Raw genomic sequence first — 17,820 nt, 5'->3', positions numbered from 1 at the left:
TTCAATGTGCCTAATAACTTTCAAAACTGTTTCAAAGCAGAGTTTAAGCAAGCAGCCAAGCTTTCAGCGGATGCTCTGGTATGCTTGATGCTCGACACTTCTGAAAATCTACCTACTCAGATGTGGAAATACAGATGTAGCCATCCATGGTCTTAGTGAACCATTTTTGGAAAAAGACTGAGCTTAGTATTTTCTAGAAACTGAAAGTAATTATGGTGGGATTTTTCCCCCCTCATTCGTGTTGCCTTTTTGTCTTAAGATGAAGAGGATTCACTTTCATTCTTTTTCTACACCGGCCCATTTATTATTGAATAAGCACCATCATGTGCTCAGTGTGATTAAAAAAGAAATGCAGGCCTTGCACTCAGGTAGCTCACAATAGAAAATAAAAATCCCCCAAGAGATGTAATGGGGGACAGTGCTTGCTTTCACCACCTCTTAAAGGCATAAAAGCATCTTCTTTCCTATTCTTTGTGTGCTCTCTAGTTACGGACAGTATTTCTCTAGCACAGGCAAAAGAAAAACGTTTTACTAAATTTCTAACATATGATCCTGGAGAAATAGTGGTTTAATGTGTGTGTAATATTTGTAATATATATACATTTTTAAAGGGATGTGTTACATACAACCTTGTGGTTTCAGAAAGACTTGATTAACAGCTCACTTTCCAATATTGCTGTTGTACAGGATTCCTGTAAATGAGACTGGTGCACTTTTCCAAAAGCTGTGTTTGGAAAAACATCACTACTTTTTATTTAAGATGAAACCAGTGGCGTACTACCATTGTAGGTGAATGCCCATTTTCAGATGCTTGTAGCTACTGTTACAGAAAACTGAATTCAGCTGCATCCTTGAAATTGCTTTTGTAATTTCTTTATAAACATAGCAAAAGACTTAATCTATCACAATATTCTCATATTCCAAATAATTATATTTTGAAAACCTTAACATAACAGAAATTACATAAAGCATTCTTATCTGACATATTAAAGACACAATGTTTTAAATTTCATTACTGCTTTCTTGACTGTGTGTCACAACTATGTAAAGCTCAGGCGCCAGCTCTGCATTGGGAGCATTTTCACTGCAATGAATCCATTCTTTCCCTGCTGAGTTTGGTGGTTTCAGTTTGTAACCTGTTAAAAAATAGGAAATTGTGCCTAAAGTATCACAATAAACAAATAAAACCTCGCACCAAAATCTCCGCAGAGAAGAGCCCTCTGAACACAACAGGGGCTGCACACATTTTCCATCCAGCAAGGGGCTCTGATGAAGCTGGTAGCACACTGCAACAGCCTGTCAAAAGAGGCCGCATCCTTTCTTCGATTACCTGAGCTGCACTCCTTAGTTAAATATTTGTCTTCAAGCCAAGCGAAGAAAGAAAGGAAGGACTTTTTATTTTTTTATTTTGTGTACAGGAGCTTGACAGTCACAGGGTGGCTTGAGGAAATCTGTCAGAAAATCACCACTTCTACTGCTTCCCAAGCCAAAACGAGAGCCAGGGGTCTTCTGGTGCAAGAAACAAAACGTTGTTTTGTAAGTGTACCTTATGTACACTGTGTAGCACATACATGGCATTATTTCACTTCCCTGTTTATGGATTAGCCAAGTCACTGTCATATGTCGTTGTAACTGATACAATATTTTGGAAGAAAAGAAGAGAAATTTTGCTACATGTTTTTGCCTTAGGTAAACAACACAATACATCTGTATACTGTGACACATTTCACAAAGCATGTTTAGTGAATCAGAAAAAAAAATTAATCCAGATTTGCAGAAGGAGTTCCCTTTATTACTCAAAATATTTGTCAGCAGTAATATTAACCTATGGAAGTTTCTGAAATTCAAGTCTTATAAATGCACAGGAATTGCACATGTGCGTGCGATACACACACTACTTGCTAACAATTTTTAATTAATATGGTAGCTAGAAATCATCTGTGACTTTCATGATATTTTCTCTCCCGTATGTTAGGTCAATGACCTATTTCTGTATGTTGGCAGCAATTTATGTGTCTTGTGACTTTGTATTTCACAAAGAAGTACTATGTTGTGTGTTATTTACGTTAAAAAGACGAAATATGTAAAACTTTGCCTTTGTTAAAAATCACTCTATCCTAAGCGTTTAAATTATTTCATGCTTTCAAAAGGCACAATTAAGTATCTAATGAGAACTTCCATTCAGTGTAACACATAATACAAAAAAGAGAAAAAATGTTTGAGACATCAATGATAATATTTTAAATATATCGGCATAGGAAAGTAGATGTCTTTTTCTTTATTAAACTGACAGTTCAGTTCTGAAACTTTATTTTGAAAAGACTTAAAAAGGATTTGTATCTTTAGAAATAAGAAATTTAACAGGCATATCTAAAAAATATAGAAGAGAAAACCTGATTGTTACTACTAATGAAATAGCTGATGACAAAATAGTAGTCTTTTTGATTTTGATCACAAAAAATAAACTGGTAGTGACAGGATATGATGGATAGATTTGACATCCTGGCAAATCACTGTCATTGATTCAATTATTCTAATTCAGAATAAAAGCTGTATACAGTATGTGTTTATGCTACAGTGGAGTTTTTTAAGTGATTGACATTCATCATATTAGTTAGACAGTTTTAAAAGCTATGTCTTTGTTTTACACAGCGTTGTCAAGAAAAAATAAAGTAGAACCTGTATTGCATAAAAAAAGCAAACCACTTAACCAACTCTTGGTTCCCAACCCATCAAAATAAGTTAACATTGCTGCATCATATTAACATGTTCTCTGAAGAGTCAATTTCACTCCAGCCATGTAATATACTATTAGAAAGACGAAATTTTGAAACTGTAATGCAATCTTACAGTTGGATGGCTTGCAAGTTCGGCGGCGAAGAATATATTACCTTTCAAAATGGAAGGCAGCCTCAGAAGAAAGAATGAAAACCAGTTTAATTTACAGGTCAGCATTGCTTTACCTTTCTTTTGTTTGATGATACTTACACAGAGATGAATACAAAATAGTCATAAGTTCACAAACAGTATATATATAGATATGACGGTACAGGAGCCTGAATTACTTCTATGTTCTGCCCTGTTTTAGACCAGCATGCTGTGATACTCTTCCCCAAGCTGAAATGCACTCTTCTGGTATTCTAGCATTAATGTAGCTGTCAGTTTGAATTTCAATCTTGAATTATGTCTGTTGACATAATTTCATAGTGCTGACTTCAATTGTTTAGGATTACTGCTTTGAACTACATAAGGAAATCAATTCTTTTTTCTACGTTTAGTAAATTTCATTCAAGTGCATTTTAATACATGTATTAACCCATGAGGCAAACTAATCACCTATAAAATATTCTGATAAAAAACAACAACAACAACAACAACAACAACAAAACCCCCCCCAACATGCTCAACTACTGGTATATCAGAATAAAAACTACCTTATGTATTTTATATTTATTATTATGTATTTTATAAAACACCTTAAGCATTTTCTGAAATTTAATACAGTATTTCAATTACAAGAAGGAATGTTCTTAAGAAAAATAGATGTGCAGTTTGCTCTTGGAATAACATGTGACAATGAATCATTCACTTTCATTAATTTATTTCAATAAACAGCCCAACTTAACTTATTCATACAAAATATTAAATGCATGCATACAAAAATACCATTGGGAAAAAAATCCCTTTATTTTTATTGTAAAAAAACACCTAGAATTGAAGGATTACAAGTAATTTTCATATCTGAAGGAAAGGAAGAAACACTACATTTCCAAAAGGGCTGAACAATGGCAGGACCCAACATAACAGAAGCTTTAACAAAAAGCAAAAACCAACCAAGCCCCAAATTAATACAAAAAGAAACCAGAAAAAAATAAGGCATCATATGATAATGTGTATTTTTAAAGACTGCTGGGGCAAATCATTAAGAAAAATATTTGTATAAGTCATTATCACTCATAATTAGAGTGTCATACAAATCTGAGTGAAACTGCTAAGTAGAAATCACTAGAAGTCCAGGTGCTTCTTGCCGATGGCCATAGCACCACATCCTGAGCTCAGCAGTTTGGCGGATTCTGCCAGATCCTGTTTGCTTGAGCGGCTCACTGTGTCTGACAAGTCTGGAGGCAAGTGCAGGCGCTGTGGCAGGAGATTTTCAGGAGGGAGAGAGAGAAAGAGGCAGAGAGAAAAGAAAGAGAGAGAAAACAGAGAGAAAAAAAAGAAAGATTGATGGCAGTAGAATTTATTTTCCATAGCGTATTTCAAAATGCACTCTTTTTCCCAATTCATTGATGTTACTCACACAAATAAGATCTACCCATATATGCTTTTAGGTGGACCGGGAAATAGCTTTGTATGTTTTCATTGTGTACGTCAAGATATTGGATTCTGTAAATTGGAACATATTCTTACGAAAATTTTCTAAACAAAACTCAAATTTGCTCAAGGTATTTAATTATATCTGCACAACTTGCCTTTAAAAACAAATGTTTTGCCTCTATATCAACAGCTACATTAAATTCTTTGATTTCTATGTCATGACAATATACATATAGATTTATTTCACACACTTATGCATACGTTGTGACGGAGTTCAAAAATAAATGATGTGATGGACAAAAGATACAGAGGGATCACCCCGACTGCAACACTATTCTGCCAAGTGTTTCATCTTCATACTCTACCGACAGCTTTCAATAAAAGCAAACAGTGATAGCAGCTGCATTTCCATAAGGCAATCATATACGCTAAATAAACTTTGCCTTCCCTTCTGAGCTGTAGGAACATTACATCCATTTTGCAGATGAGGAAACTGAGGCACAGGTTATGTCGTTGTCCACAAGCATGCAGTTCTTGGACTATTAACACTACAGTTCAACTATGACAAAAATACTTCAACTCTCCCTCTGAGGATTCCTTTACACTAAAGGCATGATATTATGATTTATCTTTTGTAAACTAAGGCAAAATTAGCATAAAACCAAATCTTTAGTTTGATAATTACTGGCTGGCTTTTGGACACAGTGCAGTTCTGAAAGCCAGGCAGATGAGACAGCTGAACATCTTACAGTGCAATAATTTATGAAACTGGTATCGTGGAAGAAGCGTATTTCTTGAAAGATTTAGTAGGCAGAGGCTACGCTGTGTGGCTTTCTGGAGGGAACAGGATAACACTAATGGCTGCACAACTATCGGGCTGTGTAGACCATGCTTATTGTCTACTTTCACTATATCTGTGCTTTTGTCAGAACACAGAAATATACACAGCTGCCCTTTATTTGATACCTTTGCAACTTTCACAGGATCCTCTCTCCCTCCAGGTAAGAATTCAATACAAAAAGCACAGGAAAACATCCCTATTTGCAGCATGCAGACTGTTCAGCTCGCTGCTGGCTGTGCAGCCAGGCAGACAGGAGGGGTGCATCAGTGGGGTCCTGGTGGCAAGGGGATGTGCGTGGCATGGCACACACAGCCCGCTCTGGGGCGAGGGGCACATCTGAGAGCAGAAACACAAGAAATGTGCCCGTCCAAGTGCTGCATCCTGCCGAAGAAGCACGTGGGAAATCCCACAGTTCAGGTATGTGAAAAGCCCCCCTGTGTGTACTTCTAGTGGGGCTCTTGCCTTTCACCCAGTCCAATCGGAGTTCTGGCATGGCAAATTGCACCTACAGTTCCCCACTTGTTCCTACAAAGGTCAGGCACAGCTGTGGACATTAACTGCAGTCCTCTATGTCCCATTTCTACATGGAGAAAATACAAAGAAGGGCACACGCCTGCTGTGGTTGCCTGCTGAGAAAGAGTCGAGGTACCACTGGGATTGCTTGGGGTGCACAGGAGGAAAGCAGAAGGCAAGGAAAAGCCAGTGTTGAACGGCTTCTTTCCGAAAGCACAGGGGAGCACTCAGGAGATCTTTCCGTCGCATTTCCCTCCCAAAAAAGCATTCACACTCCGCTAACAGGGTAGAGGGCACCTGGTGTGTGGGACGTGCAAGTGAACAGTCCTGCCTACTCCCACTCCCTGTGGCACGTATCTGTCCTCACCAGGGAAGACACAAGGGAAACACAGCATAATTTTCTTTTTTTTTTTTTTTTTTTGCAGTTATTGACCTTTTTGACAAGTCTGCTACACAGATTTAGAATGAGGCGATTAAGAGCAAACAGCCCCAAGACTCAGCAAACTCATTTCACACAGGGACCACCTAATCTTGTGGGTGGGGAACAATGTCAAGCCCTGCTATGCTGGCCTGGATTTAACGTGGTGGTCAAAACAAACAAAAAAATCTTTGACATACTTGCAGCCTCTTATTCCATGCTGTGCTTGTCCACTAATATGTATTAGAAACAGAAAACAAAGAAGAACATTTATAAATTCACAAAGACTCAGATGGGAAAAGTTAAAATGAAAGATGCTTAAGTCGGAGAGCGGGGCTGAATTAAGCTTTTACAGCTGTATTTGTCATGATACAGTAGTTAGCTACACACACGTATACTTTTTCTCCCATCTTATTCAGGGATGAGGATGCACACTGCTCATTTAGTGACCAGCTATTCAGTATTTTTTTTCTTGTCATTGTTTACTCTGAACTTTTCTGACGTATTTATTGTACACTATTCAAACCTTGTTCTGAAGGCAGAATGGCTTTTCAATAGCACATGTCAGCATATAGCACTTGAATGCTCCACAAATACCAACTGTGCTATTTTCCTAATATTCCTGTGAGATAAGGCAGCAAAGTTACCTTCATTTCATGGATAGAGAATTGAGGCACATAAAAATATGGTAAAAGGTATGAATTAATTTCAGAAACACAATCTGAGCCATTTAGGACTTGCTTTCCCAGAATGTTTAGCATTGTGCAGCATTTTATGTGATCAAATGGTAACTTCAGTTGCAGCTGCGAGTGCTCAGTATTTCTTCAGAAACCCCAAGTCAGGTCCTCAGAAAGCGGCAGACATGAAGTAAGGGTACAGAAACAAAAACTGTGGGTGGAAGTGACATGATCACACAGAAGCTCAGTGGTATGGGCAGAGACATATCAGACTCCAAGATATCCTTCAATTTTCTTAATTACGAGACCATCCCTCTTGCAATCCTTGCCCTCTCTACAATCCCAGTTTTCAAATATTGAAATAAATTGCCAGATCTCCAGAAGTGTATTTCACTGCTTATGCCATTTGCATCCTCAGATCAGGTTTATTCTGAACAATAAACAACACCAGAGTCCTCTGAAAACAGCTGGATATTATTCTGCCATTAAGATCTTAATCACAGCACACACAAATACTAGATCTTAATAAAGCTTAAATAGGCATCCCAAAATTCCTTATATTTTCTGTGTGCAGCTTCAAAATAGAAATAGGACTGCAAATATTAATCCTAATAAGTACTTTTACACCATTAAAAAAAAGAAATAAAAGCCTCAGAACACAAACAAACTGGAAATGGATCATGTGGCATTACACAGGCATCCAAAGGCTAAAGAGCAGGCCTTTAATTTTGGCACCACTGCAGGCATTGCAGTGACTTGCACTCACACAGTGAGAGCATGAATAGGCTGTGATCCTTTTTGAACACCAGCATTACACAATGATCAGACATTTTCACAGATATTTGCTGACCACAGAGAAACAGTTGCATTTAAAGTCCCAGTTTAGGACAAACTGTTTTCTGGTGGACAGACTGCTGTTATTTCAGAGGCTGTGACCCCCATCCCTTTCAATCTCTCTCTTAGCACTTTGCCTGATTTTGCTCACTTAGGCAATCCTAGTTATCAGTGCCCAGGCCTCCCGTTCTGTAGCTGATCTTCAAGACAAAAACATCCCTTGTCCAGGTACCTGCACCCCAGCCTCTGCTCCAGCCACTTTCAGCTTTCTGCTTCCGAGCCCCTCGTTCGCATTTCTGCCACTCCTGGCTTTTTCTCGCCTATTTCTGCCCATATTCCATTCCCTGCTCCCGTTCCTAATGCCTTGGTTCAAATTCAGCTTCAGGCCACCCTTCCTTGCTTCAGCCCCTCATCCTCCTCATCCTTTTATCCCCCTCCTCTTGTCCTCAATCTGCCCCTGGCTCTTCCCTGCCTGGGGTATGGGCACGGTGCCTGCTCACCTCCCCAGCTGGAAAGTGGGAACATCCCCGGAAAAGGGCGGGGCTGCATGCCCTGAGTGCGCACACACTGCGTGGGACAAAAGAGGCAGATTATCACAGGACAGCAAAAACACATCCTGGCATAAATGTTAAATATACAATTACTTCTCCTCTCAACCTGTCCTTTGAAGTAATTGAAGTTTTTCACTAAAATGTTCCAGTTCCAAAAGTAAATGTGGCAGTTTCCTGTAAAGTTCCAGTTCCAAAAGCAAGCAGTCCCATAATCACCTTCCTTGTTATAATTCATTAAAGCAAACGAAGGTAAAACTCCTAAGTATAAAAGCCAGGGAATGCTGGAGAAAACTTCCTTTACGCACAGTTGACTGGGTATCTGCGTTATTGTAGCACATCACATTACATGACCACACACTAGTTTTACCCATATAGGCTGTCAGAAAGGTTGAAACTGAGCATCTTCAGAACGACACTATAGGAGGGAGGGGCAGGGACAACAAGCTTAGTTGTTGTGATGAAGAGCTGGCTGGCTCATGAAAGCAGCTTGCTTACTGGTACGGCAGAGATACGGACGGGGCATGATGCGCCGGTGCCAGCGGAGCGAGCGCTGGTGCTTCCCTTCCTGCTGCTCTCCCGGGCAGGTCATGAAGGCTTTGTGGTAATAGGCACAATTACACAGAACACAGCTAAGCACACAGCTCCAGGGCACGCATTATGAAAGGAAAACAGTTCAGACAAAACTTATTGCATACCTTGTCTCTGCTCCTCCCCCTGCCTGAAGAAAACTTCTAATGACTTTGTTTTCAATGGGGGAAAAAAAGGTAAGAAGAGGAAGATAAGAATATGTAAGATGACAGGCCAGAGGGGACGCTGAGCAATCCTTCAGTCCGGTCCCAGTGCTGAGGACCAAACACAGCACCGATGCTGCTCCGACACTGGTCTGCCTGGTAAGACAGGGCTGCAAAGACTCACGTCACGGCTATGCTAGGAAGTTCCAGGGGGCTGGTGCACTTGGTTGGGGTGGGATTTTCTATTTTTATTTTTTAACCAACAAAATCCCTAGCAGACAAAAATACTAGCAAGTGCTTTTGCCAGTGTAGCTTATTTTACCAAGGGAATTGTTTTACAGATTTATTGTAAAGAACAGTCTTTTTTCTCTTCAGTGTTAAGAGGATTGACCAGCAGAGTGTTCCTAGCAACCTCTGCTGATGGTGATTATACCTCAGTTACAAAATGCATAGAAATGGTACGCAGGCTTTAACTGGCAATAAAAGGGGTTGGAAATAAAGTAAAATTAATACAGTTGAACCTAAGTAACCAATGACAGGTTAAACAAAAAGCTAGGTACTAGAGATAATGTTAAATAACTGATTACTATCCAACTATCCATACACACTACACATTCATCTGAAGAATATATTGGCACTGTGTTGCAGAAATAACAAGTGAAATCTCGTATTGCACCTATGTGGTATAAACAACAATCAGCTGCTCAAATTATCTTTCATATTTTTATGGAAATATTTGTCTGTGAGAGGTACAGATTATTTTTATAATGACTAAAGTGCTCAGAAATAATTGAGGTGGAAGACATTCAAGAAACAGCAACATTCCATAAAATTAATTGAGGGTTACTAAAATAACATATTATTGGGAATGTTTTAAGCAATTTAAAGTATAAAAATATTTGGTAACAATATGATAAGCAAATATATATACATTGGCAACAATCTAAACCCAAGGTGATTCTCCAAAATCATTATTGTATTTTGGCATTTATTGTAAGTGTAATACTTCAGCAAACAAATTAGTAATGACATGAGCGATGCAAAATCATTGATCAAAAAAGAGGTGGGAGTTCGTTCTTAATTTCAGGTATACTAAAGCAATTCCATTGAGGTTAACCTTGTGATTCTGCTAACAGCTATATGAAGCTTTTAACAACTGAGCCTTAACTTCCAAAACTGCAGCTTAAATAAAAATCTTCACCGTTCTACTTCTTTGGATATCTGAGCAAAAAATTGCTTATTAGTCTACCATGGCTACAGCCCTGCCTTGGGGCAGGGAGATGGGTTAATGACCTCTCTAGATCCCTTCTAGTTCCATTTGCTACAATTCTATGAAGACTAAAGTAACCAAAGCCTAAGGGATTTGGATCAGGGGGAAGAGGAGGGTGGGGAGAAGAATTTTAGGAATGCTGGGAAAATGAAAGATGCAGACTCCTCGTTTATATCCTACCTCTCTTTGAAGCAGAACTCTTGCCTTTCTATTAAGCCCACACAAGGGATATCGAGCATGGTCGGAGGTACAGCGGCTGATCTGTTACTGCTTCTTCTGCTGCTTATGCCTATACTTTGCCCTGGCATTATGCTTTCTTTTTCATATATTTTTTTTAACTGCCTCATTTATAATTGCTAGTAATTACTTCAATGATCGTACTATCTAGGAAAAGACTTAAGCATTTTTGCTTAAGCATTGTCATGAAAAAGTGGGGTTTTAAGGAGAAATCTACAGGAGGTTAGTAATGCAGCTTTATAAAGCCTCCTCTTAGAGTGAAGAACCTGGTTTCTTACTTGAAAATTATTAAAATGTCAAGTGATCACCACCAATACCTGACTGGAAATAGATTTCTTGATAAAGAATAAGACATCACAGGCAGGCTGGGGAGAAGGACATTCCATTTGGAAACGCAAATCTGCAACTTAAATTTTAAGAAAAGAGGGAGCCCAGTGGAGGGATGCCAAATGATGGCATAGCCACTGAGCTGTCTCTCTACCTCTGCACTGAAGACGACTGTCCCAGACAGCAGGGTCTAGCTGCCTGCGTTTGGGGCCAGCTGGGGCACAGTGCAGCTGTGCACCCTGAACCGGGGCGCTGTGCAAGAAGGCACAGTGCGAAACCCTTCAGCTGCACTCCAGCTCAGATCGTTGCCACCTTCCTACACTCTGGCCGTGTCAGTGTCTAACCACACAGCTTGCTGATCCAGGTACAATCCTGACCTGCTGCCTTGACTTCTGAGCTTGTAGATTTGCCTCATACTATGGATCTGTGTAGCCGTCACCAGACTGTTGCCTGACCCTGGTAATCCTTGCTGTTCCGTTCTTATTTGTGCAGTGGGGGAAGGATGAAATAGTGGTGGCTGAGCCTGCCAGGGACATGGGGTGTGCCTTCAGTGCAATGGCAACATGTGGCACTGATCCTCTGCTATGCCCTGAACCACAGCTTATAAGCAGCTGCAGTGTCTGCTGATGTGGTGAAAGAGGTCCTGAATGACCAGGTTTACATTATGTCCTCCTGGGTTGCATCGTGAACTTCTAATTGTGGTAGCTGACAAGTGGCTACAACCTCCGTAACAGATACACACTTCAAGAGCCCGTTAGCCTTACTGGGCAATGACTTTCTGCTTCCTGCTTTTTTAACAGGTCATCACCAAGCACTGAAACTGGTCTTTTCGGCAAAAACAAGTTACTGTCTTTGGGGTTAATATAAATACAGAAGATGTGCAGGTATGAAATTAAATTTCTTCTAAGAGAAGTGGTTCTTCAAATACTTGACCTAGTGGTAGCTATAAGTTTTGGCTTCTTTCCTTGTCAAGTTCACAGATTCAGAGACACCAGAGATGTGAATTATGATGACATAATTTACGTTTTATGTGATATGTAGTCTAGTGGAGTGACATATCACTTATGGCGATGTACCTTCATAACAACATTGCAGTATCACTAAGGAAATACATTAAGTTCTTCCGGCTTAATGAACCTGGGAAATACTTCTGGGTTAATGCAAGTTCTCTTCCCTGTGGCAAAACAGTAAGCCCTTTACCACTGAAGACATTGCAAGGACTAGAAAAGTCATGCCAACCAGCCTAACTCTCTTCTAGCAGAAATTACAAAATAGTCCTGAAGTTTGCTTACAATTAATGTCTCACAATCTATATGCATTTTTATATTGTGATAGAATGGTGCCAAATTATCCTCCCATAACTGCAATTAGGCCTTAGGCAAACTATTTTAAGACTCATTTATTAAGAATCTCACATTTCTTTTCACATTACAATTTTTCTCAGTATTTCAACAAAACGAGGAGACGAAACAGCTGGTAACTATTTTTTCTGTATAATGGACATGAACTCAGTTTCATTTTGTTCACAGACATTCACAGATGCTATATTACCATTGTTAGATCACAGCAATGAAACACCTTCTAAATCAATGATAAAAGACTTGACTTTTTAAACGAGCATTCTAAAATTTTCTACTTTTCAGGTAACCATGATTGACTTATAGCTAATCACGACTGTATCAACCCGTGTTAAAATAAGCACACCTACCATATGCATTTCCTATTTCTTTTTTTAAGTTGAAGCATAATCTGAACTGTCAAAATTAATTAGTGTTAACGTCAGGTGATGAGAGAAAGCTTCCACTAAGAATAGCTGATAAATATACTTGTACCTACATATCCCTGTCTGCTTGCTAAAGGACACATTGCTAATATGAAAATAATTTTTTATATATAGCTAATAGTACTTACAATACTTCAACACAATTATAAAACACTTTCTATCACTTATAGAATATAAAATAAAATAAGGGTAATTAAGACTTTTAGCTCATTTGCAAGACAGTGATGTTCTGCTGTAAGTTTCCAACACTACAAAAAAATTATTTTAATAGAGACTTTAAAGTATCCTGATAAAATTAAGAACCATTAATAAATCCGCTTCCTTTTCTGATAGATTTTGTGAAAGCCATTTCACATTTCGTAGTACTGAATCTCAGTATGTGCCTCTTCAGTGCAACTTTCCAGTGTATCTAGTTTACAGAACTGATCTTATAATACCAAGATGATTAAATTCAAGCTGTGCTCATTTGCTGGGATGCACTGCACGGTACTGCTTCATTCTCTGATTTCTAGAAAACTATGCCAAGTACTTTGAATCTCAATTCCTGTGTCTAGATTTAAAACTTGATTTCTTTAAACACTGGATTTTGCAGAGTGAAAATCTTTCAGAGATCACTTGTACCATTAAAATTCAGTTCTGTATATGTTTGTGTAAAATGAGTCTCTAGGGGATTTAAGATGTCTGAAGAACTTCCATTACTGCATGAGTAGGCACTGGTGGGTTTTTCCATGTGCAGCATTAGTCATTACTTTTCAGCAACAGGAAATGAAGCAACGAACAATTGTTTGAACAGGCTCTTTCATTCCAAAAAAAACACCCTTCAAGATGGGTTGAAGATGACTTGTTATTTGTGAAGGGATAGAAGGGGAAGAGAAGACTATCAGGAGATTTCCATTCTCCGATGTATGGGAATGACAAATGTTGGTCTGGTGCTTAAAGCACACCTAGAAGTGACAGACCCGCTTTATATTACAACTGCAGTCTCTGCATGATGAAGAAGCTCACATTGTTATAAAGCGGGCTAGAATAATCAGCAATGGTTATAGGCACTCCAGGTACTACAGCTGTTCAACTGCTCGTCTGATCCCAAACTCAAATACAACCAGAACTGTACGAAATACTTCCACAGTACCATAATACATACTTGCCATGCTCTTATCAAGCACATATTGAAAGGCTGCCTCTGTCCTGAAGAATTTACAGTCTGAATACACAAAGTGGATGAAGAGGAAGAGGTGAAAAATAAAATATCCAGGCAGAATGAAAAATATCATGACTTATAAGTATTGTATTAATGTCAAAGCTTTTTTCTTCTTCTAATTAAAAAAAAATAATTCTATCAGAAAGAATATCCAGCACAGAAAGGCATTTGGAAGAGAACAGGCATAGGGGAAGAAATTAAGTGACAAAGGGCTGAAAAGAAGATGGATTGAAAAAAAGGAAATATGGGGGGCAGGAGGAGATACACTATCTATATGTGTTATAGTTGAGACTGGTCAATATTGTCTTTAAACTGAAGGGAAACGCTGCTCTAAATTCAAATGGTAGTTCACACGTCTGATAGCGTATACGCAAAGCAAGCAGACTAACACTGCTCCTGTAGGTCTGTTCTTTTTGCTGAACCCCTCCTCCCTGAGCTTATGTAAGAGGATTGTGGGACCTGTAATGCAAGTCTGAATAATTCTAGGGCTCTCAGGATAGTCCGGATGGACACTAATGTTCATGTCACATTCTCTTCCCTGATGGATTCATTCAACCTAATTGCAGCTGTCTACAAGTCAGCCATTCAGTCTAACCTATATTATATACTTAGGGTGAGATGAATCATTCTTGCAAGTGCTTGCCCATCTCTGCTGCTTATTCAGGAAACCTGGATGACGAGCTTAAACTAAATTTTTAGCTTGGAGAGTAAAAGGTCAAGGGGAGGAATTCAGTCCCACAACTATAGGAAACCTCACTGAGTCAGTGCCTCCACTGTATCTCCTCTTTCTTTGAATGACATTGCAATGTGCCACAAAGCATGGATTTCGTATCAAACCACAGATGGCTCACTGGAAGCATTCCAGAGTTGCTGGCGATGCCTGCGCTGCTCTACAAGAACTTGGGTCTCTCTACTGAAAAGCTTGAGAAGTGTTCAAGCTGTCCAACCAAGACTCTGTGTATGCAAACAAAAGCTGTGTGAGTGAGAAGTGGGGAGAAATAGCATTCACAGACAGAAGCATCTGTTCTGTGGAGGACCAACATATTGCAACGGTACAGTCAATATCTAAAATGTCAGCCTAGCTGGAAAAGTAACCAAATATTTGAGTTCTCATCCAAAGCTATCTGTTAAAGTTCACTGTAATCTACCAAGCTCCTAGCTCCATTTAAAATTTTTGTTACATTTCAGAAAATTCATTAATACATCCATTTAAAGAGTATCACTGTATCTGAGGGTGTGGAACAACACAAACTCCTAAAGCGTTCCTCCTCTTGATAAAGTTTTCCAGATAGATTTCATCCAGATAGATTTTCAAGCTTTGCAGAAAGGTCCAAGACATGTAACTTGCCCTAGCAAGTCTCCATTGCAAAGGAATTTCAATGCCCAAGTTACCAACTCAAAGAAGAAACATAACAGAAACTCAATCAGACTTCTGAATTGAACAGTTCTGTAAGCTATTACTAAAATACACATTGTCCAGAAGCTCCCATGTGATTTTGAGTATTTAGTCTCTACAGATCTTATGAAATCTGGGGTTTAATGAAGTGCGTTCCTAAGAAGAGAAGGAGAAAGTGGGAGCTGCTTGGATTCCCTGGAGCAGCCCCACTGAGGCCTTCCCTGCTGCCGCCTCAGCAGCCTCGTCTGCATCTTGTGTACAGTGACAACGCTCATTTCCTCCTCCTTCCCTAAAAATACATCCGTTTCAGAAGTTACGTGTAGAAACACAAACAGAATACGTAACTATACCTGCAAATGCACACTTAGTGCTCCTGACTGCGTATTAGCCGCTGATAATGGCATAATGGCCAATCTGTGTACCTACAAAACCTCTCCAACGCATGCAGTACTGCTTCTGCTCAGGCAGTGTGAGCTGTACTCTTACATTACACCACACAATGTAAAACAACATACAATATGGCCATGAAAGGCTCTGTTTCAAGAGACCAGTGTCACAGGTTTGGCAAGTTTCTGGTTAGGAAGAAGGAGTGTATAGTGGGGCAAAATGTAAATGCTAGCTGGGGGGGCACTGCTGTTCTATACGGGGAATAGACCAATGCTCAGCAGTCTATTTACTTTTTTAGGTCAGCTAGAATTAGAAAATTTCCATTGCTAGGCAGCGCAGCACATCTGTGAAGCATTTCTGGGCATTCAGAAGTGAAGCACGCGCTGCCCAAAGGGAAGATTCATCGCAGGCTGTTGGCCAGCCCTCCGCTCCCTCCCCGCGCAGGGCGAGCTCTTCACCAACAGGAAATCGCCTTAACTCTGTGCAGAAACATATTACATGACCAGAACACAACAATTAGCACATTTGTAAAGCTTCGGGGATAGGAACAATTTAATAGCTTTTTGAAGCAGCTTAATTTTCTAGAGCTTTTTATCTTTTTTTTTTTTTTCTTTTGCTTTTCATGCATAGACAAGTTCTCCTTTCCTATAGGTATTTTCTCAGTCTGCCTGGCAGGAATACTATGTGTGGGAAAACACAAATTACTTAATCACTTCAAAATAGTGCTACAGATGAAAAAGTGCTCTGTAAGTGCAAACTATTATTACTAATCCCCGTATTAAATAAATGTATTGCTGGTTTATGAAATCCTCCACATTCACGAAGCCAGGCTGCCAAGCAGAAGACTAGTTTGTTTATGTTTGCAGCTTTTCACAAGCTAGAAACTTCAGCTGGGCAATGGTAAATTCAACTGTCAGATGATCCGCAGTAAAGCAAAAAACAGGCCAGTAGAAAAAAAATATTGACTATCATTGTCTTCTCACCCTAAAAACTGGTACTGATACAGGAAGCATGTTCAATTCCTGTAACTTCCACGTGACATCGTAGAAATTAAATAATTCATATTTCAGTATCTCCTATTTTCAGTATCAATTCCCCATGACTTATGAGGGCTACAGTTTAAAACTCCAGTTAACAAAGCCTTTTATAGTGTTTCTACCAAATAAACTTAGACTTCAACAGCCATTGAAGTGTAATTTAATATCCACAATGTCGGATCAACCTGTTTTGATGCAAAAACATCCTGTGACGTATTTTTACTCAGTGATTGATATTACTTATGCAAAACAGTAAAAAAAACACATTGGTGATCCAGTTGTCATGTTGACTACCCTTTGGAAAACGGACGCATTAAAGGAAGTTTAAGCCCAGAATGAGAAGTTGCCAGTGAAAGGTTAAAAGACAGGTCACGCTAATTCCTTTTTAAATGACTCTATGTAAGACAGTAGAACTCAGTGTAAACTCAAACAAATGTACTAAATGTGAATGATAGAAATTGGTATCACATTAAATGCCAGACTTTTGTGAATAATTGAGATTAAAATAAACATTACTATTTTTTTCTGGCAGCTGGGGGAGGGCTGAACATTTGAGCAGATTCCTACATCAAAGATGTGTTTTGTACAGAAACTATATGTCAAATTATAGTTATTTGCTTTCAGATGATTCTAGCGGTTACTCAATTTTGCACTTTTCATGTGTCAGTATTTTTTTTATTTTACCTCTTTATTCCCTACTACAAATAAGTCTCTTTAGAGCAATAAGATCTTTAAAATCCCTTTAGTGTTTAGAAATGTCAACAATGCAGTAGACTATACTTGATGAATAGGCCAGATAGAAAAACCTGCCTCAAGTTTTTATCTTGAGAGAAGTAAGGTGCTTTGAAGAGCACTTGATTTGAGATTTAGAAGCCTGCTGCTATTCAGCCAGGCACTCTTGAGAGCTGTTAAATTCTGACCCATAGCATGAAAACAGGTTGGAGAGAGGGAAGGAAAACTAGTAAGGAATATATTTTGTACTCCCTGTATAATTATTTCTTCTAAATACCATTTAAATATTTCTTCCTATAAATAAATAAAGAACAGCTAGGAGACCAGGCAACCTTATCAGACACTCTGATTTGAGTATTTTGAATGTAACTAGAACTTGCCAGGGGGAACAGCCACAGCACTGGAAAAAGATGAAACTCTAAAGGAAAAAATATATCTAAATGGTTCTTTCCATTTGAATAGACGGTACTGACATATTAAAGCTTCATATTTTTGACAGGAGACATAGAAAACAAAGAGGTTTTCACTTCAGAATATGCAGTGGAAGAACATGAAACGTTTTGGTTTG

General features: G+C 38.9%; 1 protein-coding gene across 3 annotated transcripts in view; it reads right to left on the bottom strand.

The window, feature by feature from the left end:
• ELP4 (elongator acetyltransferase complex subunit 4) overlaps positions 1 to 17,820 on the bottom strand; it is a 235,706-nt gene that overhangs the window by 91,498 nt on the left and 126,388 nt on the right. For 2 of the 3 annotated variants that reach the window (XM_040560485.1, XM_040560487.1), the window contains one exon: positions 3,589 to 4,137. The exons of the other annotated variant lie outside the window; for it this stretch is intronic. In XM_040560485.1, the coding sequence (XP_040416419.1) occupies positions 4,006 to 4,137 (132 nt within the window). In that variant the 3' untranslated portion in view covers positions 3,589 to 4,005. Of the gene's footprint in view, positions 1 to 3,588; positions 4,138 to 17,820 lie in introns of those variants that run through there. 3 annotated transcript variants of the gene reach the window in all.

This window comes from Cygnus olor, chromosome 5 (genome assembly GCF_009769625.2).
Source record: "Cygnus olor isolate bCygOlo1 chromosome 5, bCygOlo1.pri.v2, whole genome shotgun sequence".
NCBI lineage: Eukaryota > Metazoa > Chordata > Aves > Anseriformes > Anatidae > Cygnus > Cygnus olor.
The sequence above is the reverse complement of the archived record's forward strand: the minus strand, read 5'-3'. Positions and strand labels throughout refer to the sequence as shown.